Below are 27,444 nucleotides of genomic sequence, written 5' to 3'. Positions count from 1 at the left end.
TGCTTCATATCTCTATTATTTTGTCCTTCCTTTCCAGATTGCCCTTTGCCACTCCCTCCATCTTTTTTCTCTCCATCTGATTATCTTTTCCTCCTCTTAGGTTTCTTATCTCTGCTTGTCTACTATTATCTCTCAACCTTAATTTCCCCCTTTCCTACTCCATTACCCCTGTTCTTCACTCTTCTTTCATTTCTGCTGTTTTTCATCCCCCTCTCATTATTTATCATTTCCCAGTATTTCTTCCTTTTCCCCTTCTCTCCCTCTATCACTCAGGTTCTCTTTTCCCCATCTGTTTCTGTCTTTCTCTCCATCCTCTCTTCTCCCACTCATTTTACCTGGCTTTGTTTCGGCTACTCCTTCTTTCCTGCACCCCCCCCCATCTCTCTCTCTCTCTCTCTCTCTCTCTCTCTCTCTCTCTCTCTCTCTCTCTCTCTCTCTCTCTCTCTCTCTCTCTCTCTCTCTGTGATCAAACACACAGTAGCTGTTAGCGTTAGCCTTGCTCAGTGTTACTGTTACAGCGGAAAGAGATGACCTCATGGCCAGGAGAGCTGCTCTCTATATGTGTCTGTGCATGCAGATTGCCTGCTGTTGTCAAGTGCTCATAAGATCATGGATTTCCCAGAGCTTTTACCAGCTCATACATACCCACACACACACACACACACACACACACACACACACACACACACACACACACACACACACACACACACACACACACACACACACACACACACACACACAAAGACACTATCTCTTGCTGGTGTGGCTTACAGGATACAGTGAAGAGTGATGAAATCTGTGTGAGGGGAATTGAGTGTGTGTATGTGTGCAGAGTATTTTTTTTTATTTTAAAGCCAGTGCTATTTCTACCTTAATATCACTGTTTATTCAAATATATCTCAGTCATTTGTGTGATTATTTAGTAATTTATACACAATTAACAGCATTGCTTACACAGATATAACTAGCACTGGCAAATAAGTAGCAGTAAATGACAAGCAAGCGAACGCTCTTTGAGTTTCATGTGTTAGTGGCTCTCTTCATTTGGCTCTCTTTACACAAGCAGAAGGCAGACACAGCTCATAACGGTGCTGATGAACTAGACGTTTTAGCTGTGAGTAAACTTGAACTGCGCTGGCCTCATTAGGCCTTTGTGCAGCTCGAGTTCCTCTGTCCTTCTGGTGTCCACCTGGTCCCCCATCGATCCTAATAATGGTGCGTTATCAATCAGCGTGCACACCCCTCCCTTTCAGCTAATGGGCTTAGTGTGCTTTGTGCTAGCTCATCAAATTACACACAATGACTAAGTGTGCGATGAAGGCCTTCCCATCCTCCTCCTCCTCCTCCCTCTCTCAGCTCCTTCAATTGCTATCTTATTGCTTGCTCCCTTTGTGTCAGAGCAGATAGAGATCAGTGTAGGGAGTGCCTTTTCTCCTGCTGTCTCAGAGCTGTGGGATCAGTACTGACCCTGCTTCACTGAGCACTGCGCAGGTGATTAGATTATATCACCATGATTCTTAAGCTTTTTTGGTTTTGTTTTTGTTTCCTTTGACATTTTCAGGACAATTTAAAAAAGTATATTGATAATTATGAAGAACGGTATGGCTTAGCCAGTGTGCTGTCTCACAGCTACACACATCCTGAATGGGTTCCTGCTTTGCATTTCCATCCAGAAAGTTAAGTGACAGTGATATTATTTCCGCACACAGGGGAAAACTGAGCTTCTCTCAGGGAACCTCGGATTTCTCCGCTCGCCCCTGTGTGAACAATAGCGTTATTGTGTATTTTAACCCGGGTATATACTGTAACTGATTACTGGCACATGCCTACTAAGGACACATGTACAAATGCTGCATTAAAAACCCTTCACATGCTCAGATAATTTTTTTTTATTTCTATTTTTTGTACTGTATATATTTCTGGAAAAAAAATAAGAAAAAACAGCAATATGTTTTTCTTTTGCATGTGTATCAATCACAGGTAAGTGCTAAGGGTTGCATTCTAACTCCCTATGGCTATCTGTATATCCCTAACCTAATATACTTGTGGAAAATAAAATTATAATAAGACCAAGAATAAAGTCTCACTTTGATTTCCAGCATCGTCCACATCATTCTCTGTCTCATCACCTGAGACCTTCCTGCATTTTGTTCATGTTCATTGTTCAATTTTACTGCTCGTAGAATCGCCGATTAATTCAGTGACTTTTATTTTATTTGATTAAATAGTGTGCTTTTGATTAGGTTAGTTCATATATTTTGAAATCTTCCTGTTCTTCAGTATGGTGATGATGTAATGGCGCTTTGCGGCTATTTTAGAAGTCAGTATCTGATTACAAATAGAACATATTGAACTTCTGTTTCACAGTGGAATGTATCTATCTATGTTTTTGAGCTGATGCTCAACACATTTAGAGAAAAGCAACCTCTGTCCTCTTCCCCATGCATGACCAGTGGTGGCTCAGTGGTTTAAGCCTCAGCACCTTCAATTTTTCTGTCGTCTCATGTCTCATGCTGTGCTCTGTCCCCAGCCTCCTAACAAGTTATGTGAAGATAAGAATGTCACTGCGCTGTAAAGAATTAAGTACACATAACGTGTAATGTAACATAACTGTACATCTTAGTAATTTTTTTTATAACTTTGTTCTTAAATTTAGTGTATTTACACACAGTCTAATGAGGAGTGGCTAAGTTTTGATTTCACTACAAGCTGTACAGTGTATATAACCATCTACGTTACAAAATCTTGCATCTCTCGAATATCTGAGCTCATAGAGATCTCAAGAGCAGCATAAAAAAAAAAAAAAAAAAAAAAAAAAAATCACACAACTTATGCAACCAAATATTACATATGATCTCCTTTTAAGACTACCGAACTTTCCGGTCCTATACTTTTGCTCAGCAAAAAAAAAAAAAAAAAAAAAAAAAAAAAAAAGTTATTATATAAATGTTCTCATGTAAATACCAGGAAATGAAAGCAACCTCAGCTGGACTCTTTATATTTTTATCACCTTATTTATTCATATCATCGGTCATTGTATTGTATTCACATGGATTTTTTTTTTTTTTTTTAAAAAACATTGTCATTTGCCATATAATAAATAGAAAAAATATTTACATATTTATTTTTTCTCTGTTCTCTACAGCTCATTCCATTTTCTTTATTTTTTAAATTCTCTTTTGAATCTTCTATTCCTTTTTCATTTCACTCTATTTTTATTCCACAGTTGTAAAAAGAATTTCACTGTATCTTGTACTGTATTTGATTGTGGATGCACTAATAAAATATGAATCTCAGCTATTTCTCATAGTCATTTGATCTCAAATCCAAATGTCTTCAGTGTATATAACAGAAGAACTGGCCTTGCTGTTCCAATATGTCGGGAAGAACTGAATATGCTCTACGTTGTATTTATTTATTTTCTGAAGTAGCTATTAAGACACAAGTGCACTGCAGCCATTACTGCTGTGTACTCAAATTTACTGTTATGGCATTCGCTCAATCTAAACCAAAGCAGCGTTTAAATAAACAGGCCCTTCTTCATCTCGTTAGTGGCCCGGCAGGTATTATTTAATTACTGACAACTCTCAGATGGCTGTCTGTGGAGAAAGCTGCTTAATGCATAAAAATAAACTCTGCTCTGCAACCAATCAGTTCGAGAAGTCTCCTTTAAACAGCACAATGACAAACGTCTTACTCTCGCTAATGAGATTATGAGTTTAATGCATGTTAAAGCACGGAGAGGAACCTCCCTGATCGGCACGAGTTCACAGTGTTATCAGATGAAGCACCAGCGTTTTATCTGATGGATTTGTCTAAAGCCCTCTGCTCTGCTAAATTAGCTCCATTAGTCGAATGCATCATGGAGGTCAGTGGAGTACCTCTGTGTGTTACTCAGCAGGCTCAGTACGGACGATCGAGGATCGGTTTTCTCTGCTGAAGCGGCGCACTGAATGTAGAGTAAAACAAAACACTGAGATGGCTTTCCATCAGGGAAGATAAAGATCAACACACTTACTCAGGAACTGCTAAATTATTCTGATTTTTAATCAAATAACAACAAACCTGTCAAATCTTCTTTAATCCTAGCACACAGTAGCAGGAGATTTGTAGCACTGCACAGTGATGATGTGAAGCCTCAGGCTGGAGGCAAGACAGCTCTGTTTCCTTAAATAAAAGTTTGCCTTTGTGTGACTAAGCTCATTTGAAATACAGATATAGTTGTGCAATGACCACATAACTACTATGAATTACTGCTTGGGTTTATTTTTAACACACTTGAACCTGACTTTAGTGTTAACTAATGTTAGCTCACCAACTGTTGTTAACAACAAGCCTCGATAATACACCATATAATTAACTAATATTATTGGCTAAGCAATATTATCTGCTAGTGAGCTGAGAAGTAGAGTTGGTGACTTGAGCGACAGTTACCATTGGTGACTAGATGTGGGCGGGTCCAACAACACAACAGTCAAAAATGTTTTACTTTATGTCAATAAGGAATGACTTGGATTAGTGACTATCAATGAGAGTGAAGACAGCAGTGTGCATGAAAAAGATTATTATTATTTTTTTTTTAAAGCCATGTCTATGTCTCAGCTATACACATGGCTAGAACAGGGAAAATAACAATAGAATTCATTTAAATAAGCTATTCTAAATGAATACTATCTAAAGATGTGTTTAATTGTGTAGTTAAAACTGTTTGGCATCAGCAGAAAAAATTTAAGTCTTGGATGACTGAAGAACAAGGTGTATTTCTGTAACTGTGTCTTGTAACTAAACCCAGAATTTACCCTGGCTAAGAGCAGTAACGCTAGTAGAGATACCTTATAAACAACTTGGTCAATTTTGCACTTTTACTTGCTTCTTTCCCCCAGATATAGTTCCTACTGTTTTTTTTTTTTTTTTGGTCAAGTTTGCGGGCATCTGACTTTCAGCCCTACATGGGTTTTGTCTGCTGAAGATTTCCTTCCATTGGAACTACAGAACCCAAAGTACTGCTTCTGAGGTCGAATGAAAAGAAATCACCAAAGTCATGCTCCAAAATCTAGTGGAAAAGTGTTGCAAATGTTTTGAATTGGTAGACTAAACACTTGCACTGATTCTCTAAAGATGATCCTAAGATGATCTGTCTAGTTAGAACATACTAGTCATGTAAAGTACGTAAATAAGAAGCTTGACAATGCTGCAATTTCCTCCATAGACAACATGTAATTAAGATTTCGATCAGACCATTGAACTACGCTTATATGATTGTGTTTTGTGGTTCTAGTGTTTAATGGGGGAAGAAAAATACACAAGGGCGAGCTTGTAATTCATTTAATAATGGTCTTTGTTCCACAAATAATTCAATGCTTCTAATCCCTGAAATTCACTGTACTTGTTTCTTTTTCCTTTCCCACAACTTAATTTAAGGTCTTAATAGCCTGCATGATGAAATCCATCGGGGAACGCTAGGAGAAGGCTAGTCTAGTCAATTATCCAATTGTCTTTGGCATTAGGGAGCTTTTCACACATTGTTGAAACTCGGATGAAATGCAGCTCCAGAACTGTGCTAATTTAAAGCAATGGTTCAGTGAAGAAAAAAAAATCTAATTTTACACAATGTTCCATTTACTGCAAATATAGTTGATCAGTCAAGTTGCGTTACATGTCTAAGGTTTCCTTTTTTAGTTCTGCACTGGAGCTGGGAGGATAATGTAGCTGTCAAGTAATGCAAGTCTCAGTAAATGGACGTCTTGGCCGACTGACTTCATTTGAGGTAATGGAGAAAGGAGTACAGTTAATTTTTCACCAAACTATATCTTTAAGAAAATCTCAAGTGAAAACGAATTGTTTGGCAAGGATGGCTCACCAGATGTTAGATCGAAGGCTGTTTAATACAGAATTCTAAAACTTCAGACCAGTCAAGAAATTTGTCAAAATAAAAGTCTCATGCTGTTCAGACAAACATTATGCTGAGTTCACTTTGGTCAGTAAGTTTTGCATTTTTGCAACTACGGTCGTGTATTTAAGTCTTCATTAAGTACACAGCAAATGGAATTGTCATGTCAAGTCAACATTTTAGAACTGTATTTGGAAATATTGTGAAATATTGTAGTATAATGTGGTATTTGATTTTAGTCCCCAGTGGTTTTCAGATTTTTTTAAACTTTTGTTTAAAGAATACTGAATATACAGATATCCAGACCAATTATACCAGAATTGTATGGATGTAATAATCCAGACAGCTGTTCATATACATGTGTATATAATGTACACTGTAGTTTTGTTGTAATAAAGCAGCTAATAAACAATCTATATGGAACTCAGTACAATTATTGGACTTTAAACAGCCATTCAGCAAAAAAAAAAAAATACAATTTTCAAAACCAGGGAACTCATTTTGTGTGTCAAAGAGTTCATTTATTCTTGCCGAGAGTCCGCTGTTTCTCAGCGTGTTCGACGATCTTCTCCTCCACATAAAGCCCTTTGCGCTTCCGAACAGCATTCATGTACTTCAGTGCCTGATTGGCCGAATCTGCCTTCTCTCCAAAGTGGAGATATTCTTCTTCAGTAGTTGGCACCCAGAACGGATCGCTGGAGATGACCTGAGGAACACACGAGACATGTTGAGAACATTTCTTTACTAAAAACACTAAAATATAAGATCGTCATCCTTCAACATTATTTGTGTTTTATCAGTTCAAAAAATTTGATTTTGGATTTTGAACATTTCAAATCATTGTGGATCAATAAATTCCTTCCTTCCTGCCTTTCATCCAACCTTCTTTCATTCCATCCATCTTTCCAATTCAGTACACCACTGTTGAGTGCTTGATTCTGATTGTTCAGTTGTTTTTGCATTAATAAACTTGTTTTAATAACCCTAACCCTAACATATTATCAATTCTGTAGTAACAGCTCATTTACCAGAACATATATGCTGGACAATCAACATAAACGTAAAAAAAAATCAACATAAAAAAAAAATCAACATAAAAAAAAAATTTCCACTAGACGATAAGGTGAGAGGGGGACACGGTGGCTTAGTAGTTAGCACGTTCGCCTCACACCTCCAGGGTCGGGGTTCGATTCCCGCCTCGTGTTTGTGGAGTTTGCATGTTCTCCCCGTGCCTCGGGGGTTTCCTCTGGGTACTCCGGTTTCCTCCCCCAGTCCAAAGACATGCATGTTAGGTTGATTGGCATCTCTGGAAAATTGTCCGTAGTGTGTGATTGAATGAGAGTGTGTGTGTGCCCTGTGATGGGTTGGCACTCCGTCCAGGGTGTATCCTGCCTTGATACCCGATGACACCTGAGATAGGCACAGGTTCCCCGTGACCCGAGGTAGTTTGGATAAGCGGTAGAAAATGAATGATAAGGTGAGATTTTCTATGAAGAGATATTTATGTATCATTTTCTTGAAGAAGACTTCAGAGTTCCATCCAGCCTGTTTAGTGGATGTTCCATAATGTTTAATGAATAAAAAGTATGATGTGTTATTCAGTAATTCATTTCTAAAAATGTTATCACTAGCAAATTGCTGTGGTTAGAGGACTATTACAATTCAGCACATGCTGTAATTAGGAAATAATTCACTTTAGGGTTGATTATATTCCTATAATAGCACGCTCCTTGGAGTCATATTCCTTATTGTTTATATTGTTGCCTTAGTGTTCAGCTCATCCTACTTTATTAATCCTTCATGGGGAAATGAAGGTAATTACAGCAGTTTGGCAGTATGAATAAAATGTCTGTGAAGGTAGATTCATAAATATCAATATAACCGAATAGAAAAAAAAAATTATAATCTGTCTATATATTGTGAAATATCATAAATGCCACTGATAGGTTTAATTCATTATTAAAACAAGAAAAAGCTGAACAGTTTTCTATAAAGGAGCAGAAGTGAAATTACACTTCAGTATAAAGCATTTAAATTAAAAAACAAAAAACAAACAAACAAAAAAAAAACAGTTTTTAAAACTTTACTGTCTCTACTGTTTTGGAAACACAAGATGCTTTAACATGATTTCATAATGTAAGTGTCTATTTATTATTCAGTTTAAGCCTCTCTATTGTTTCTATTGTCAGACAGTCTGACAGAATGCTCATTATGTAGAGCATCACATGTGCACATGCACGTATACACATGCACGTGTGCACGCACACACACACACACCACACCACACACTACATACACACCCACTCACACACACTCACAGAGAGATAATGACCTCATGCTCTAAAAACAGACAGGAGGTAAAATTACTGTACGAGTCCAGCAGAGGCCTTGATACACACATGCAGACACACACAGACACACACACCTGGTTCTGGGAGCTCTTTTACTGCAGCACAGATGGCACCACCGGCCCCATTTACGCCCTCAACCACAAACGCCAGCATCTGCCACCCAGTCTCTCTGGAGAACAGCGAGGATGAGAAGTATGTGTGTGTGTGTGTGTGTGTGTGTGTGTGTGTGGTGAATATCCATGACCTAACTGAATGGTTTTTCAGTCCTGTACATCTCTTTCTGTTTCTCTATTAGCCTCTATTTTTCTGTCTGTCTCTATCGTTCCATTTAGTTTTAATTCATTCGTATCTATGAGAGCTCAGTCCATGCCATCATTTCTGCTATCATTCCTTTCCCATTCTGCTGTTCTCCATTTCATCCATCCTCTCCATCACACTAACACACCATCTGAACTCATTCCCATCTAGTTCTATGACCACATTCCTTTCCATGCTTTCCCTTTCCATCCTACACCATTTCAGTTCATGCCTATCTATTCTAAAAAAATGTATCCTCTTACATTTGACTCCATTCCATTTTTATATCCCATTCCAGTCTATTCTAATCTACTCCATTCCATTTTATTCCATTCCATTCTCTTCTGTCCAGTTTATTCTACTCAACTCTGCTCGTTCCAATTATAGTAGTCTTATTAGTAGTCTAATAAACAGTCTTATTCCACTCCTATTCATTTGATGCAATTGCATTATATTTCAGTGTACTCTATTTAGTTTCATTCTATTCTGTTGTATTCAATTCCACTTTATTAAATGCTGTTCTGTTCTGTTTAACCCAAATAAACTGGCACCCAGTCTAATCCACATACATTTTATAATGAAAATAGAAACAAACAAAAATATATATATATATATTAATGATTTGGTTATTGTGGTTTACATTTAAACAAAAACGAGAGCGATTTTTACCCAGTTAAAAGTGACACATTTAGATTTTACACAATGTTCAAAGTTTTTCAAAAGTTCAAAATTTTCTTTACCCCATTTTGTTCTTTGGAGGCTTTGGCTAATAAAAATACTGCAGCAGCTAAAAACTACCTAATTTCAGGTAGCAGAAACAACAAAGATTACCAAAAGTTGCCTTTTCTCTGGGATAAACTGTTTAATTTAAAACAAAAAAACAAACAAATAAAAGAACTGGGGAAACATCAGCATGCATGCACATATCATACAGGTTTCCTCTGACCTTGTCTGTGCATCTGAGCAGATATTTTTGTATATTTGAATTTACAAAAGAAAATATTTCACTTAAGTCCAATTAACTGATTGTAGCATAGATTGTAGAGGAAACTATTATTATATTTGGCTCATATTTTGAGCAGAAGAATGAGTTGATCAACTGTGGAACTCCGTACACACACACGCACAAACACACACAGACAGACACACGCACAAACACACACAGACACATGCTCACAAACACACACAGACACATGCGCACAAACACACACAGACACATGCGCACAAACACACACAGACACATGCTCACAAACACACACAGACACATGCTCACAAACACACACAGACACATGCTCACAAACACACACAGACACATGCGCACAAACACACACAGACACATGCTCACAAACACACACAGACACATGCGCACAAACACACACAGACACATGCGCACAAACACACACCGACGCACACAGACACACAAGCCCTGTTGCAAACAAATACAGCCGAAAAACCCTGTACATTTATTCCAAGCTCAGATAAGTAGAGAAATCTTTTCTTCCTCATAAAACTTGTGTGCTTTGTGACTGAGTCAGTGTGCACACTGGAGTTGACTAAAGAGTCATCTATGTTCTCATTATGGCTGTTCATATCCTAATAATTACAGAATAATTGACGATGGATAAGGAATAAGAGTCAAACCAAAGAGAAGATTTAATGAACCCTCAGACTGTGACAGTGCCGTGCTCTGTGTGTGTGTGTGTGTGTGTGTGTGTGTGTGTGTGTGTGTGTGAGAGAGAGAGAGACAGACAAATAGGGTTTACACTGAGTGACACCAATTGTGTGTCATGGTCACATAACAGTCTAGTGTCAGGATAGAGCTACACTAACAGCATCTCATCTGGCATGCACACACACACAAACGCACACAGTCTCAAACGCACACAGACAACCTCCAGCACTGATACCGTGTACATAATTAGATTAGGTGACCTAGACTGCTCAAGCTACGCCTATGGCTACGAGTCCGATGTGTGTCTGTGTTTGTGTGTGTGTTCGGCCTCACGCCAGGGGCAGAAGACACTTGGCAGTTAGACTGAGACTGTGGCATATGTGCCTAATGGCCTCACAACACAGCAGGATGAGCCATACAGAGACACACACAAGCTCTGGTTATGACACCTGTCTCTGCTAATGTCAGCCCCTACCATTTGATTGCGCGCGCACACACACACACACACACACACACACACACACACACACACACACACACACACACACACACACACACACACACACACACACACACACACACACACACACACACAACCTGACTGAGCCTGTGCCTAAAACCTCACCATGACATGACAGCAAGAGTTAATCAATTCCATACGTACTGCAGAAATTGAATAATTCTATGAGCAGCCAAATGTGTGCATTGCTGGCAACCAGTGTGACAATTCTTGCAAATAATCTTTGTTAGAAAGCGATTTCCAATTCGATATTTGAAGACAACACTGAATCTGCTACAGTATGATATAGTTGGATTTAGCTGCCTGTAAAATGCTTGTGCCGAACTTCCTTCAGAATGTGGAGCTAATTCAGGACTAATGACAATGCAGAGAAAGACTTGTTTAGAACTAGGAGCAAATCACACTGGTGGAAGATTTTACACATCAGTAGTCTGTTGTTTGTCACTGATAATAGATTTACAACTCGTGATCAATAATATGATGAATAAGGGAGAGAGAGAGAGAGAGAAGGACAGAGACAGGGACAGAGAGAGAGAGGGTGAGAGAAACAGGGACAGAGAGAGAGAGATGAAAAGAAGAATGAAAAGTGGTTTGATTTATAAAACTCTTAGTGATAATAACACACACACACACACACACACACACACACACACACACACACACACACACACACACACACACACACACACACACACACACACACACACACACACACACTCCAACTTTGTATCAGTATTTCTCCCACATCGTCAGATCTTGTACAGATGTTCTCGATAAACTCTACAGATGTGAGGTTGATGGCTGTTTATGACAAATATTTTTCTCAATAGCAACCCTTTCATCTAGATGAAGTTTACACACATGATTACTGATGAAGAGTTACAATTACCATAAATACTGCAATTTGGACAAACAAAACACACGCCAACATCAGAATCCTCTGATATACAGTGTGTCCCAGGAGCTGATGTGGTTTCTCAACAAAACAAAAAAAAAGGATTAACTGTGTGTGTGTGTGTGTGTGTGTGTGTATAAAAAATCAGATTTAAAGCCAAAACAAAACTGAGGCTCTTCCAAAACCCAGGCTTTCCTGGTGTGATGTGACTTTGGGGGGGATCCTAGATAACTAGCTTGGTTTGCCAGTTAACATATAGCATGTGTGTTATGCATTAGCAGTGATGTGTGTGTGTTAAATATTCCCAAGAATAGAAACTCAGGTGAGAATGACGTAAAAAAAAAAAAGACAGCCATCACAATATTAGCCAAGTCATGTAACATTTGTAAAGTAGTGTTTTGACATTGTCTGCAGTTGTGGGGAAATTTCATGTGGGTTTTCTACAAATAGACCTGTATTTTGTGTGTGTGTGTGTGTGTGTGTGTGTGTGTGTTTGTGTGTGTGTGTGTGTGTGTTTGTGTGTGTGTGTGTTTGTTTGTGTGTGTGTGTGTGCGCGAGTGCGTGTGTAAGGAAGACCTCCTAATTTGTGGAGCTTGCACAATTCAACAGTGAGCCAGACAATCCGGTAGAAACAAAGAAAGCATGACATCATCAGTAATTTACCTGTAAGAGGAACTCAATAACACCCCCTTCAACCACCCACACACCCACCCACACACTCCACCCACAAACACAATATCTCTCTCTCTGAAAACACATTTTGTCTGCACAAAATACAAGTTTTGTTAAACACAGAATTAAAGTCTGCTTCTCAGCGTGTGTGTTATTAAAATGATTAACCTTCTACTCATTTGTTCCCCTTCTTTCCCATGTTCATTATTTAAACATCACTGTCCATTGGCTCTTTTCTTACCTTGGGCTTTGGCATCCATCCAATTCATCCATCTATCTCTTCCATTACTGCTTATTTTATTCATTAATTTATTTTGCATGACTGCTTATTTTAATTGGTCAGTTTTGTTGTTCTTTCCTTATTTCCTGTGTCCTTTCTTCTGTTATACTTGTTCTGTTTTGATTGACTTTACCTATTTAGCATTGCATATTTTCTATTTTTTGTTTAATTTCCTTCTTTCACTTTTCATTTCCCTATTATTTCCTTTCAGTCTCTCTAACCCCCTCCTCCAACACCCCCACCTCTCTCTCTCTCGCTCTCTCTCTCACCTCCCAGTGAGTGAACACCAGTTGAGGGCTTGCCAGGCCGCTCGCCCTTTTGCGGATCTCATCGGCAAATCCAAAGCTCTCGGCCACCGGCAGTACGGCTCTGATGATGAACACATCTGTTCCCTCCTTCATCTCCTCATTGAGGACACGACCTTCGTGCTTGGAGAGGACACCATACACACGCCCTAGCCAAGGAAACACACACACACACACACGAATGCACACAGTGAGACATACACAAATCTTTAATGAGTCATTGTCATCATTTTCTGAAAGCTGATAATATATGGGGCAGACTCTCTCTCTCTCTCTCTCTCTCTCTCTCTCACACACACACACACACACACACACACACACACACACACACACACACACACACACACACACACACAGCTGCACAAGAATAGGTGGAAGTGTGAGGGGAAGAGCTGGATGCTGTGTGTTTTACAAAGAAGCCCAGGAGACCAGAGTGTGTTAACAGAGCTCAGCTTATACAATAATAGCTGCTGACAGACAGTAGAGATAGGCGGGTGACCGCTGACCTCTTCATCCCGAGCCTGAGAGAGCACTCAGACATCATTCAGACACTTAACACCCCTAACACCACAGTCCTGTGGATCAGGACATGACGGAAACACGAGTGACTAAGCAAGTGGCCTGAAAATCATCACACGAAAACCACTCAAACTCACGGAGAGAAGCAGCCGATACAAGCGGAATCACTCTATATCTGAGAGACGGTGTGCTAATTAAAAAAATGCGTCCTTCCTTTCCTTCGTTAAACAGGACAACAGAAGTGTCAAATGTTTAATAAAACAACTAAATAAATAATTAGTTAAATAAAGACCAATTCAATCATTCTTTACCCACATTCTACTGCTTTCTCCTGTCCAGTCATTGCAGATCACAAAAAAAAGGCAGCATCAGGAAGGACGTTTCACCCACGTGGACATTAGACAGGAGATTTGGAAAAGGATTCATTTGAAAATGCAGTTATATTTCGGTTACTGTTTATTGCACATTACTGCACAATCACCTATTAATCCTCCATCCAGCTGAAGGTTAGCGATTGCTGCCGTAGCTCCGGACTGCACAGGACCTTACCTTCTCTCTTTAATCCTGAAATGATAGAAATGCTCTTTTCCTGCCATTTTTAAAGCCATCGTTTCAAAACGATTGTGTCATTTATCGTGAGGGAAAATTTAAAATGGAAAATTACAAGCAAGAGAAAAAAAAAAAAAAATCAATACAGCACACGCCTAGCCAGCGCTGTACCGTTAGATAGGTGATTATAGTTTTGACAAGATGCAAAAACATTGAAAAACCGGAGAGCGAGCGTACAGTGAATCTGTTATATAACTCTACTCAGAGTACAGAATTCCATCACCGGAGATTTAAGATTTAAACACCAATGAACATGAAGGCACTAAGTCACACCTCTGCAACACATTTACACCAGTCAGGCGTAGGTGCAACGCTCAAGTTCTCAAAACCACAGACAATAGCCAAAAACTTTAGCTGCCTTTAAAGTATAAACGGTCCAAATCCGAGTGTGAGACCATGTTGCTAACACAGGGACTGAGTCATGTATCTCACACAGACATTTTCAATGAGGCACTGTTTATTTTTTAGTTTTTTAATCATTAATTCATGTCATGTAATTATCCTTACTGTCACCTTTCACCTTTGGGGTTTAAAGTGACTCTGAGGGTAGAGTTCTTCTCAGGGCAGGATGCCAAAACAGCTTGTTTTTTTCATGCAGTAGACAAACCCTGGCTTTGTTCATTGACCTGGTGCTATGACATCACCTCGCCTGAACTCGCCTGCCCCACAGCAGCTTCCAATTATGAAGCAGGGAGAAGTGTTTCCTGTGTGTATGTGACATGCGATTTCCTCCCCCAAAGACCTAGCATAAGCAGTGGGGGTTTAAAAACATTTTACAAACATGTTTTGATTAACTACCATGGGAGGACGGATGAAATATACAGAGGAAAAAAATATATAACCTTTTATTTAATCTTGTGATAAAGTGAACAAATTTTACATTCATTCATCAGGTGTCCAGGTAACTGTGTAGTAAGCAGAAGGTTTTATGTGGCTAGAGGAGATGCATATAAATATATATGTGTGTGTGTGTGTGTGTGTGTGTGTGTGCGCGTGTACGTGAATAAGTATTTTGACTGATTCAGTAATGCAGTCAGTATTGTAATAAACATTTATAAATAAAAAGAAATAAAATATCTACTTCAAAGAATAGGTGGCTTAAGACTTTTGCCCAGTAATGTGTGGGTACACACACTCATACACAGGCTCACACACGCACACACACTCATACACAGGCTCACACACGCACACACACTCATACACAGGCTCACACACGCACACACACTCATACACAGGCTCACACACGCACACACACTCATACACAGGCTCACACACGCACACACACTCATACACAGGCTCACACACGCACACACACTCATACACAGGCTCACACACGCACACACACACTCATACACAGGCTCACACACGCACACACACTCATACACAGGCTCACACACGCACACACACTCATACACAGGCTCACACACGCACACACACTCATACACAGGCTCACACACGCACACACACTCATACGCCCGCACACACACATGCACACACACACATACACACACACACGTATACACACACACACACACACACACACGTACACACACACACACGTACACACACACACACGTACCGTACACACACACACGTACACACATGTACACACACACACACACACACACATACACACACACACACACACGCGCACACACACACACACACACGTACCGTACACACACACACACACACACATGTACACACACACACACACACGTACACACATGCACACACACACACACAAACACACACACACACGTACACACATGTACACACACACACACACACACACACACACATTTACACACACACACGTACACACACACACACGCGCGCGCACACACACACACGTACCGTACACACACACACACACGTACACACATGTACACACATGTACACACACACACGTACCCAGACACATGTACACACACACGCACACACACACACACACACACACACACACACACACACACACACACACACACACACAAAATCATTACCCAAAAATCCCACCACATCTGTTTTGCTTTTTTACACCTAAAACTAAACAGAACATGAAGCAGTTTCTTCTCTAATACACTTTTATAATAATAAAACTATTACATCACTAGCTGTCTCAAAATTATGTCTAAATATAATTTTGCCAGGGTGTTTTGACTGTACAACTATGAAAGTGCTACACTAGTACAGTATTGAACAGAAAAATACCAAGCTCTGTCGGATTCTTTTATCTATTTGCTGCTATGAAAATCAGTATGATACTTGTTTTTTTGTGAAAAGCTGCCAGAGTTTGAACATTTTACATCATTTCTTCTTTGATTGCTCTGACGTTGACACTTCAACGTTGTTCCTGAAAGGCAGTTTCTTATAGGACAGTTTTCTGTGCATGCACCATTTATGAAAATCCTTGCACAAAGAGAATTTACTATTTCATCAATTTATTTTTTCCCCAACAGCAAAAAAAAAAAAAAAAAAAAAAGTAGCAATTGCAACAACTTTCCATAGTGTATTAACCACTTAAAGTAAAAGCAGATGTCTATGCATATTCATCATGGTTTTATTTATTTATTTATTTTTGGTATTTAAGCCCTGACACATCCATTGAATAATTATGAATAACACAGATTTGGTCTAGATCAAAGATATTGAATGTCAGACAATATATATAGTTCTGTGTGTTTAACCTTCTTTATATTTTATTTTATTAAAGCTTAAATTTTGCAACTTTATGCATGCAGGTTAATCAGAACTGTTGTGCTTTTTTGTCTAACACTAGGACCCTATGATCATCAAGGAAAATCTGTTGCTTAGGAAAAGTTCCTTTCCTCAACTACAAATGTAGGTATGTATGTATGAAAACAAACGTGCGTATGAAAAGCCCTGCTTTTTGACATTTCACCTCTGTGACCATGAATCCACATGAAGCTGCAATGTATCCCTCACGCACAGCAAACACGAGATCAAAAGCACATGTGCTGGGACAATAGTGTTACACCATTCCAACAAATGGATGATGTTACCCAGTTCAAAAACAGTATGTGCAATGCTGCTCAAGATCAACGCTTTAACTGCGCTGGTGGTGAAAGCCTACATTTTTGATGTGGTTTTTGAAAAAACAGTCAGCGTCTGGACACATGATGTTCCGTCCTTAACAAAATACACTTCAAGTCAAGTTAAGTCAATGTCTGCATGGTGTCCTACAGGAGCTTCAGTTGTGTAGTTTTATTAATATACACCTGTCTATTTATGGCACTGAAGAGAATTTGTCCTTTCGTCTGCTCCCGTTCATGAGTCACTGTTCGCTATATTACATGAAATATGTTTCATATTTCTGTTCACTGTGTTTAATGATGCACACTGATGAAGCTCCTGTATGGTTGTGCGTGTTGCAATGTGAATCGGGAGGTCATTTTTCACCACGCCGTATATTTATACAGATGGTTTGCCAAAACCTAAAGGAAAAAAATTCACCCTGCTACACATTTAATATGTTTATACGGATCTATTTGTGATGTGTTTAGAAAATCTGGTGCTAATTTGCTGGTTGATGCTGTAATTTGATTATTCCCATGAGGCGTTACTGGTTTGTGTGCCGTGCTGATGTCACAGGGGGTCAAAGCTAGGGCAGCTACAATGTGCAAAGTTTCCGTGATCTCAAACTCTTAAACAATGGATAACAGGCCAGGTTTTGCTGTTAGCTCCTAAAAAGAAAAGAGCGAATTTCTTTTCTCACTTAATGGGTTCAATGTTATTAACAAGAAATCCAACATAGAAGTAGTGGAGACAGCAAACTTTGGGTGCTAGGGGTGTGATTGATAACCAGTTCAGCTAGGTCACTTAATGAAACATCACATCCAATTGCTCTGATCAAGGATACCAATATTAGCATGAACCCTAAAGCTTGGGATCTTATTTGTTTGGGCAGAATGTACAGATGTGATGGAGGTAAAGCTGGACAGGCCAAAAGACTAAAGCACTGCGGCAGCAAAGTCTTTAGACAGAGATGAAGCTTATTTCGACTGAGATGATGAGCTTATTTCCCACTACTGTAAGCGGTTTGCTTGAGTAACACAAGGTACAGGCCGATTAATAAAAGTGAAAATAGACCAATATGTTTGTTAAAGAATTAGACCATAAAGCCAGCATGGTAACTCATTATAAAATATTCACTGCCACTGAAGAGCACATATTAATTGTGTAAATGATATGTAAGTTGTTTCCTTCCAAGTCAGTAGTGTGTTCTGGTGCTTACCTAAGACCTCAGCTGTAGCCATAATCTCACAGGTGTACATGGCGGCCATGAGGCGCTGTGGTTTTGCCTGGAAAGCGTACCTGCACGCCTCTTTTATGGAAGCAATGAGCTGACCTGAAAACGGCCCGTAGCAGTCGACCGTGTCTCGACGTCTACTCTGTGCCTCTCTGTCTTCTCCAAGCTCGTTATTATTTGCCTCCAAACTCTCGTGATGAATAGAGTCATCTTGTGAGTTCTTCTGTAAAGTCTGAGTTGGGATTTTCAAGTCCCAGCTCTCGACGGAGAAGCAGACCCCCATCAGTGGCTCCTCACACATGGGGCCTGACAGCGTGGCTAGCTGGAAGCCACTAACAATGCTGTTATCCAAATCTCTAAGTATGACACCTTCGCTTTTCTCCTTGTCTAATTTTAGAGACTGCCACACTGATGGCCTTTGGTATCCTTCAACACTGTTCAGGAGAATGTTGGGGCCGTAGCGACGTGGTCCAAATGCCCAGATCCTCTCTACTGCGTTTCTCCACTTGTGTCCCTGAAGGTGCTTTTCTAATTCTGCCTTTAAATCGCGGATTTCCTCCAGAGTTTGTGACCTAATCTCTAAAGCTTTGCCCTCTCGTGCCAGCAGGTTGAAGTGTTCCATTGTTCGGATGAGCTCTGCGTTCTTCTCCAACAGCCTGGTCACTTCCTCAGGTAGAGGCACAGCACGAACGCCTATAGTGGCCATTTTGTTGGGGGTGGTGAGGGTCACCAGGCCGCTTGTATCTATCTGAATATTTTCTGGGAGTTTGGTTTGCTCCTCTTTGGTTTGATGGATCACTGCAATCTTCTGCTGCCGCCCAAGATCCTCGTTCACCATGTCCACTTTGGGCGGGCGAATCACTGTCTCACGGAATGGGATGATGGGAGCAGAGACGCTGATCTCAATTTTGGCAAACCTGTGCAGAAAATATTAAATGGTTAACCATATTACGAAGAAGAAATAAAAGAAATAAATAAATAAGCAAGTGGGTATAAGTGACGCAGTATCTTCAGCTTCCCTAGTTTGCATTTAGAGCTGTTTGCAAATTCAAATATTTATATTCTAAAAATATTCTTAATATTCGAATTTCTTTTCCAGAGTATCCGTTAATATCCCTGAATCATATTTTGGTATTTTCTACAAATATAGAATGTGGAACAAGACAATACTCCAATACTACAATAATTTCTCTTTCTCTCACTAACTGAACAAAGATATACAATTGATGGGAAATTGTTCTGAACACCTAGTTCCACAGTATCATTTTCTCCACACCTAAGCACAATTTTGGATTTGATTTGTACTTTGTACCTTCAGGACAAAAAAAATAAACACTTGATATTCTCAATAAACATAAACATTATAACTAGATATAGCTTTCTTTCAAGCTAGTGACAAGCTGTGTCATTTTACATATTTTCAAATTTCTCGCTTCGGTGTAATGCTCCCAGAACATATATTAAGTGTAAACCCATTCAGAGAATAACTAAGAGAAAAAATGATGACTAAAAAAAAGAAAGAAAGAAAGAAAAAAGGACTTGTATTAGCCATGTAGAATGCAAAAAAAAAAAAAAAGGCCACTATTAATATGCAATAAAAATAATTAAATTGAAGAAAACTGGAAGTCTGATCTGGCCAACTGGAATAGTTACATTCTGTCTTTTCTGCGAGCACTGGTGGTGTCTGAAAAGCTCATTTACAACGAGCACTCTAAAATATTCCAGCATCTATTCATCTCCAACGCTCTCTGGGTAAACACAAATACACAAACACAAACACCCGATGGCTGCGACAATAAATAATTCTGCTGAGCAATGGCAACATTGAGTTGGAAAACATGGATGTAATATGTATACAAGTGGAATAATCTGGAAAGATTACACAATATGGTCACTGAAAACTCCATGCATTAGCTGAACGGTTAAGGATCATTCATTCATTCATTCGTTGAAATTAAATGCAGATGGGGATAGTAGGGAATCTGGAGCACTGGGTGTGAATCAGGAAAAGTGCCTGGATTCACCCGGGAGGTGCCAACTTTTTGCAATGTTTATAAAACAAACAAAATTAAAGCACATTATATTGTAATATTTAAATAAAGAAATTCAAAATTTGTGCAACGGATAGGAATAAAGGTATCAAGAAAGGCTACATGATGAAGCTGGTGGTGTTATATTTCCTTCATCTCTGCCCATCGGTTTGATCCTAAGCCTGTGAACATCTTTTGGTCCTCCATTTTATAACTCGATTGCTACAAATTCTATAGCAATGACCTGGGTCACAGGCACAGAATATGGCTTAGCAGGGTACGGAACATGAGCGTTATGTCATGAGCAGTTGGCCAGACTGATTACTAATTGGTCAACTGGAGCAGAAGGCTGACTGCGATTGCATTTTTTTCCTCCGGAAACGTCCCATAATCCAGTTAGACGCAGACAGTCATTGAGCAGGTTGGGGAGCTGATAATCCTGCAGTGACTGTTTACTTCAAACTTCCAATGAGTGAAGAGGAGCACATCGAGTCGGCTGACAGCTCTCTGGGTTAGCATTTCACACAGTAGCTTTTTTTTTACTCTGTCTCTCTCTCTCTCTCTCTCTCTCATTGTCTGTTTGCCTGCTTGTCTTCCCTTCTCATTATTATTATTTTTTTTTATCAAGTCAGCCAATTTCTTTCCAGCTTTCTCCTGCTTATTAATGGTTATCAGAGCAGTCTTTCTAGAAATCCCTTAAACTTAATTTTTTCAACATTTCAAAGTGTTTCTTTCTTTTGTGTTCTTAATTGTGTGCATCATTAATAGCCATCCAGATTAGTAACTAAAATATTGTTCCCTGGATTAAAAAAGGAAATCTACTTAGAAGATTTAAGACAAAATTCTTAGTGCTGGATTCTGTCCCACATCCCGTACAGTATAACCGAAAGAATGATCAGAAAAAAAAATGTAGTCTGGAAATGAATATTAAAACAATGTCAGAGTCACAAAAGAAGGTTTAGCTCTGAGTTTGGAAAATGAAGCATATTTCTAGAGGCATATGGAACAAATATTCAAACAATTGAGTATTAACATATAATGTCATGTTCATTAAGGAAGCTACGTTAGGGCAGAATATAAAGCATGGTCAATGGTTGCAGTGGATCATGGAAACACTGGAAGGAACGCACCCTGCACTGGCAACCAATTCATCACAAGGAAACATGCAAGCACACATTTACAAATATCTTCAGACGTATGGGGAAATTTATTTTAGACAATCCACCTACTGGTATGATTTTGTGAGGTGGGAGAAAACCAAAGAACACACCTTAATCCTACCCACTGCACCACTGTGATTATCCATTTTATCCAAAGCAATTTTTCATCACTTTCAACTTTCACACTTGGATAAATTCTTTTAGAAAATGAGTGCAGTTTAATTATGCAGTGGACACATGTCCTTGACTAAACAGATGCATTTAAAACCTGTCAATATTTTCCTTTAACTGCTAACAAGGAATACAACAAAGAATCGGACCCATGGACATCTGTTCTAACGAACAACAACAATAGATAACCATAGGGTCAGACCGGCGGCAGTTGACCCAATTTGCTTAGGACTGTTGGGGAACGTGTGGATATGACATCATCATCCTGTGACTGGTGGAGTGGGGTGACCTCGTTTTTAGTGGCTGTAAGCCAGGCGACATGACCTGCTCCCACACAGAAGACTGTCAGGGTTATTTTTAAAACCTGATAATGCTCTCTGCAGCACTTAATGTTTATGGACAAGTACTCTTAGCAGCAGACCTTTAACCCTTGACCAATGGCTGCTGCTGACCCTGGTGATGACCCGGATTGCCCTCAAGCTGTTATTGCTGCCTCTGTGTTGCATCCACCATTTGTTTTCAGCCGTTTTGACAGCCTACGTGCCAGTAACGTTGAGAACCATATTAACAGCATTCAGTCAGGTCAAAAAGTCTGAATCTACCGCAGGTTTTGGTCACAGAGTTGTTGTATGTGTAAGCGTTGCTGTCAAAACAAGCTGGCCTTTACAGATAACTGGGCTACCTTTGAGAGCAGGTCTGGGTGTTTAGTGCGAGAACGGTATTCTACTCGAAAAGGGACAACTTTCGATTCTTGCAAAATAGCCTATAGTCTTAGAACGAGACTTGTTAATCAGATGCAGGGTCACACAGCAGAAAAAAGCTAAATCGACCACCTAACTAGCTGCCTTGAGGCATTAGGTCCGACAGTACTGAGACTGAGACCGAGTCTGTTCCCTAAGCTAAACAAAAATAATAGAAATCACAGAAAGTTTGTTAAAGTAATAAAATGATTCTAAACGTAGCTAATACCGGATATGCAGCCGACCCCTTTGAGGACAAGGACTGCTACTGTAATTATCAGACCTAATTCCACACAACATGCTTGTATTGTAAATAAAAGGCTAGCTGCTCAAGGATTTAATGTGCTTTAGCTAACATAAATGTGTATTAAACCTAATAAATGTCACATAAATGAGGCTAGCTTTCCAAGAAACAGATAAATACACTATTATCATGCGATTGCCCACAGAAGAAGCATCACTCTCATCAACAATGAGGTAATGCCCAGAAATGTGGATATGAATTTAAACTCAAAATAAAAAAAAAAAAAATCTATGTAGTGAAAATTTAGTATAAACATGCCTACAAGTCTATAAGAAATTGTAGACTTCCTTCCTTATTTTAGTAGAAAAATAATCAGATGCTTCAAACATACATTTTAGTAACCCACAAGATGATCTGAAAGCAGTGTATGTGGCTATATTAGACTTAATAAGCATCACTCATAATAAACCAGGGTCCACACCCTTGGCAAAGAGTATAGAGATTTAAAAAATCACAGCTTCCCTCCCCAGCGTAAAATAATCTCTCATTACTACATTATTTCCTTTGAATTGTGTCAAAATATACACGTCGCCTCACTGCTCCGTTAACCGCATAATCGCAACTTAACTGAAAAGCTCCAATATTTATTGACTTCGTTTTGGTTTGCCCTCTGACCTTAAGCAAGTCCATTAAGTGACTGAATAAAAATCAATCGCGGTAAACTCCATGGTAAAATGGCTATACATGCATTTTAGAACAGATCACTGAAATGTGGTAAATGGTGTCAAACTAAATACACTCTGGTATCTAAATAGAATAGATAACAATATAACCACTTCATTATACAGGCTGAAATATTACCAGAAGCAACTGAACTACTGTTAAACACAAAATTCTTCTCCCTTAGCATTACTTACGTACACAAATCTGATCATACCTCCCCGTTATCTCAAAGATTCTACAAAAGATTGAGCTCCTACTTGCATATAAATCACACTAGGGCTTGAAAAAAAAATCTTTATTTTGCTTTAATGAACTGTTAACACTTTGATCTTATCATTTTGCATGAAGAAAATTTATGCACATTTTTAATCTTCCTGCAGTTATTTTTGCTGTCCTTTATATAACATAAAGGTAGTGTTGTGACCAGTGTCGTGTAAAACGGTGCTTCCAAAGCTGCAGGTTGCATGTCACTGCCCTAGGGTTAGCTCAAAGAGGCAGATCCAGACTCATTTTTGGATGCTACCGAGTCCTTTCAGATGCTCCTGTAGACAGCATCCTCCATCCGTCATTAAGCTAAAAGGAGCTTAGCCTTAAAAAAAAAAAAAAAAGGCTAAAATATATGATTTCCTTTTGCTCAAACTATGGAAAAGATGACTAGTCTACCACATTTCTGAATTACTGGTCTACTAATAAGCTTTAATTAGTTTTTTTAAAGAACATAAAATCCTTTAGACAAATTTTAGGCCTCATCACAGCACAAAAACAGCGCTGGATAAAGTAGTAAATGGCCTACCATCAGATTTGTGTCTCCTGGCTTGTATTAATATCAGTGCAGATTTTGATACTGCACTTTTGGTACAGTTCTTCTTGACTACCAAATATTTAAACACTAACAGTGAGTTTCTTTGCGATTAAAAAAAACAACAGCAACATGGTATCTAAAAAAAGGTCTGTTTAAGGGCCACTTTTTCCATTGCACATGTTACTTCTCTGTACAATTATTTGTAAAACATGACATTAGCCCCCACTGCAATGTAGATACTGAGTAGCTATATGTTTTAACCAGATAAACCAGATAACAGACACCAATTTATTAACACTGTGAAATGTATTATGAACTGGGTGTTGAGTAACTTCCTCCTTTTTAATTTTTACAAGATATAAGCTCTTCTAGAGACATGGAGAGGATCTAGATTCAGAGTTTTCAGTAGCCATGGTATAAAACCTAATAAACGAAACATTATATGGCATTTTTACAAATTGAAAAAATATATTCAATCATTGGAAACAGACTCAGATTTTTTTGAACGCATTCAAGGGCTCTAAATAGGTAAACATTTTCAGTGCTCTTTTGAAAATAGACGCGTGGCACACAGGGCAGAAAGAAAAAAAAATCAATCAGTTTGATTTTTACACCTTATTGTCTGTACGAATCGGCAAGGGAATAGGACGAGGTCAGGAATGACAAGCTGAAGAGGAGAAGGAGTAATTAGATGGAAATGCAGGCGCTTTGGTGATACTAAGTCAATTTTTTTCAGGCTGTGAACTTGAGTCAACACTAAGCGGCTAACCTCTGCTTCGACGAAAAGAGCAGAGCTTAATGTTAACGTGTGTTTATTCAAAGCAGGTGTAAATGGCAGCATGGACAGAACGCTGCTAGACAAAATGTCAGACAATGAGGGCGAAAGGAAAAGAAGTGGAAAGAGAGGGGGGAAAGAGGAGAGAGTGGGGGAGAGATGTCTGCTAATGAGATGTCTACTGCTAGAGCTGTCCTTTTCAGACAGGAGCTTGTGGTGGAAGTTTGTATTTCACCTACTCTGGCACGTTCCTTCTCTGGATAACAAGCTTAGTATGTAACAAAAATAATTTCAATATCTTTTGTACATGTAGAATCCTGGCTCTGGACTGCAGAATTCAAACTAAGTTTGTAGTAAACATTCCCATACTAATGTGAACTTTTTTCCATGTACAGTAGCTTCTAGCACTGCTTCATGTGTAATGATTGCTAAATGTTAAATCTGACACTAGCAAATTTATATATTTGTATTATATTAACATGGGTTAATCTTTATAAAATATTAACTGTTAAAAAAGATCAGTTTCTGGACGAATAATTATACTACACATCCGTATCCCCTGATTTTAAAGTCTATTTTTTGTAAAAAATACAACATTTTATAAATGATATAAATGATGTTCATTCCCACATAAACGCTAACGAGCAGAGATATTTTGATCCGAGAGAATATCTGTGAAGACATGATTTAACCATTACGATTTCTGCAATGCACTTCGGATGTACTTTATTAGTACATTAAAATATCAGCAGGACCTTCAGAAAGCAGAAATACTGTTTAGTCTTTATCAGTTGCATAAGACAAACGGTGCACAGGTAAACTCATTAGATCTCTTGTTCTGATGAATAAATGCATCTTTATGCTAATGTGTGTTTAGTCCTTGAGATTGAAATAAAGAGTTTAAAGGCTCAGTTGGAAACGGCAGACTTTCAATGGTAATTATGTGTGGTGTATCATTCAGCTTGGCATTTTAAATAAACATGATTTAAAAGTAAAGCATCGGAGAAAAACAGATAAAATAAATAAATAATAAAATAGATTAAGCTACTTCAAATATTTAAGAAACTTAAATTTGTGGGCTTTCCATGAATGGTGACATTCAAAGAGAGGAATGACAAGAAGGGTCTCACAAATAAGCTCTCTTTGCACAAGTGGTGAGCAGAAAAACATCTCATAAACCAGAAGCTTGGACTCTGATAAACCTTGATAAAACACTAGCGTCAGTATTCAGCATCAGCATCATGAACCCATGAAACAAACCTACCTTGTGTCAACCGTTCAGCTGGTGGAGGTGATGTAATGATGTGGGGAATGTTTTCTTTGCACATTAGTACCAATCAGATGTCACCTGACATCTTATAAAGTCTACTTCCAGAATAATTCTACAATTCATCTCAAAATGACTCCATAAGCATGATAATGAATCTGTTTTTATCACTGGCTTCTCCAGACACCAAATCTGAACCTTAGGGATGTGGTAGAATGGGAGATTCACAGCCAGCAGTTCTGCAGCAATTACGTGAGGTAATCATGTCAACCTGGACTTCATTCTCAAAGGAAAGCTCCTGACAGCTTGTGGATTCTGAGAGCAAATGGGATTGATGTTGCTTCCAAATTTCAGGTTTAAGAGAACAGCCTTGATAATATTAAGTGTTCATACTTTGAGGCGTTCAACTGCAAACAGTACCATACTGATTTTAATTCTATCCCCTACCCTTTAATCCTAAAAAATGATTACTAGAGTCCTATTTTAGCCATTTTATAGTAATATTTTCCCGCAACCCAGCATGATTGCAGCACTAACAGAGCAGGGGCACACAGGCATCGACACTTTACAGGCACAAACTATCACTTCAAAGCGTATTGATCTGGACATGCAGCAGTGAAGCTCCAGATGAGCTTCACAAAGATGTAATGATGCAGGGAATGAGACAGAACGAGTGAAAGAGAGAACTAAAGTGAAAGTGAGCACTAAAAGGTGGGAAATTAGGGTCTATAAGCCCACATGCTATGAAGTTCCAAAGCTTGATAGAAAGCACACAGACACTGCCAAAATAGGTAAACAATTCATTAGAAGTGAGAATTGTCGTATCTACCAAATAAACGTGTGATCATTGAATCAATATTTATATAAGTCTTTAGTTATTAAAAGTTTAAAGTAACTATCCTGCTTTTTTATTCATAGAAAAAAACCTGAGATTCTAAAAGAAAAACAGTTGAATCCCTGTTACAAGGCATTGAAAGCCTTAAACGCTTGCGGTCGACTCTACAAACACAAAATGATTCAACGAACCAGACGGACTGTACAGAATAGCTTGGATTAGTACAAGTGCATGATTTGGGAGTCAAAGCAAACAAACAAAATTATATAGAGAGAATAATTAATCCTAGTTAATAGTCCTGTAGTAGTATTAGTTGAAGAAAATGTTGGAAAGGACCAAAATAATAAATGAAATTAATCAAGAAATACAGCTCTAAATATCTGTTGGCATGCAGAATCAAAAGATATTAGAAAC

General features: G+C 38.8%; 1 protein-coding gene across 2 annotated transcripts in view; it reads right to left on the bottom strand.

Moving 5' to 3' along the window:
• Nucleotides 1-5,313: 5,313 nt before the first annotated feature.
• efl1 (elongation factor like GTPase 1) overlaps nucleotides 5,314-27,444 on the bottom strand; it is a 108,681-nt gene continuing 86,550 nt past the window's right edge. For both annotated transcript variants that reach the window (XM_027161951.2, XM_027161958.2), the window contains exons 18-20: nucleotides 18,269-19,200; nucleotides 12,850-13,034; nucleotides 5,314-6,599 (exon numbers count right to left, since the gene is read on the bottom strand). In XM_027161951.2, the coding sequence (XP_027017752.1) occupies nucleotides 6,411-6,599; nucleotides 12,850-13,034; nucleotides 18,269-19,200 (1,306 nt within the window). In that variant the 3' untranslated portion in view covers nucleotides 5,314-6,410. The remainder of the gene's footprint in view (nucleotides 6,600-12,849; nucleotides 13,035-18,268; nucleotides 19,201-27,444) is intronic.

This window comes from Tachysurus fulvidraco, chromosome 2 (assembly GCF_022655615.1).
Source record: "Tachysurus fulvidraco isolate hzauxx_2018 chromosome 2, HZAU_PFXX_2.0, whole genome shotgun sequence".
NCBI lineage: Eukaryota > Metazoa > Chordata > Actinopteri > Siluriformes > Bagridae > Tachysurus > Tachysurus fulvidraco.
Note: the sequence above shows the minus strand (reverse complement) of the source record. Positions and strands in the feature narration are given on the sequence as shown.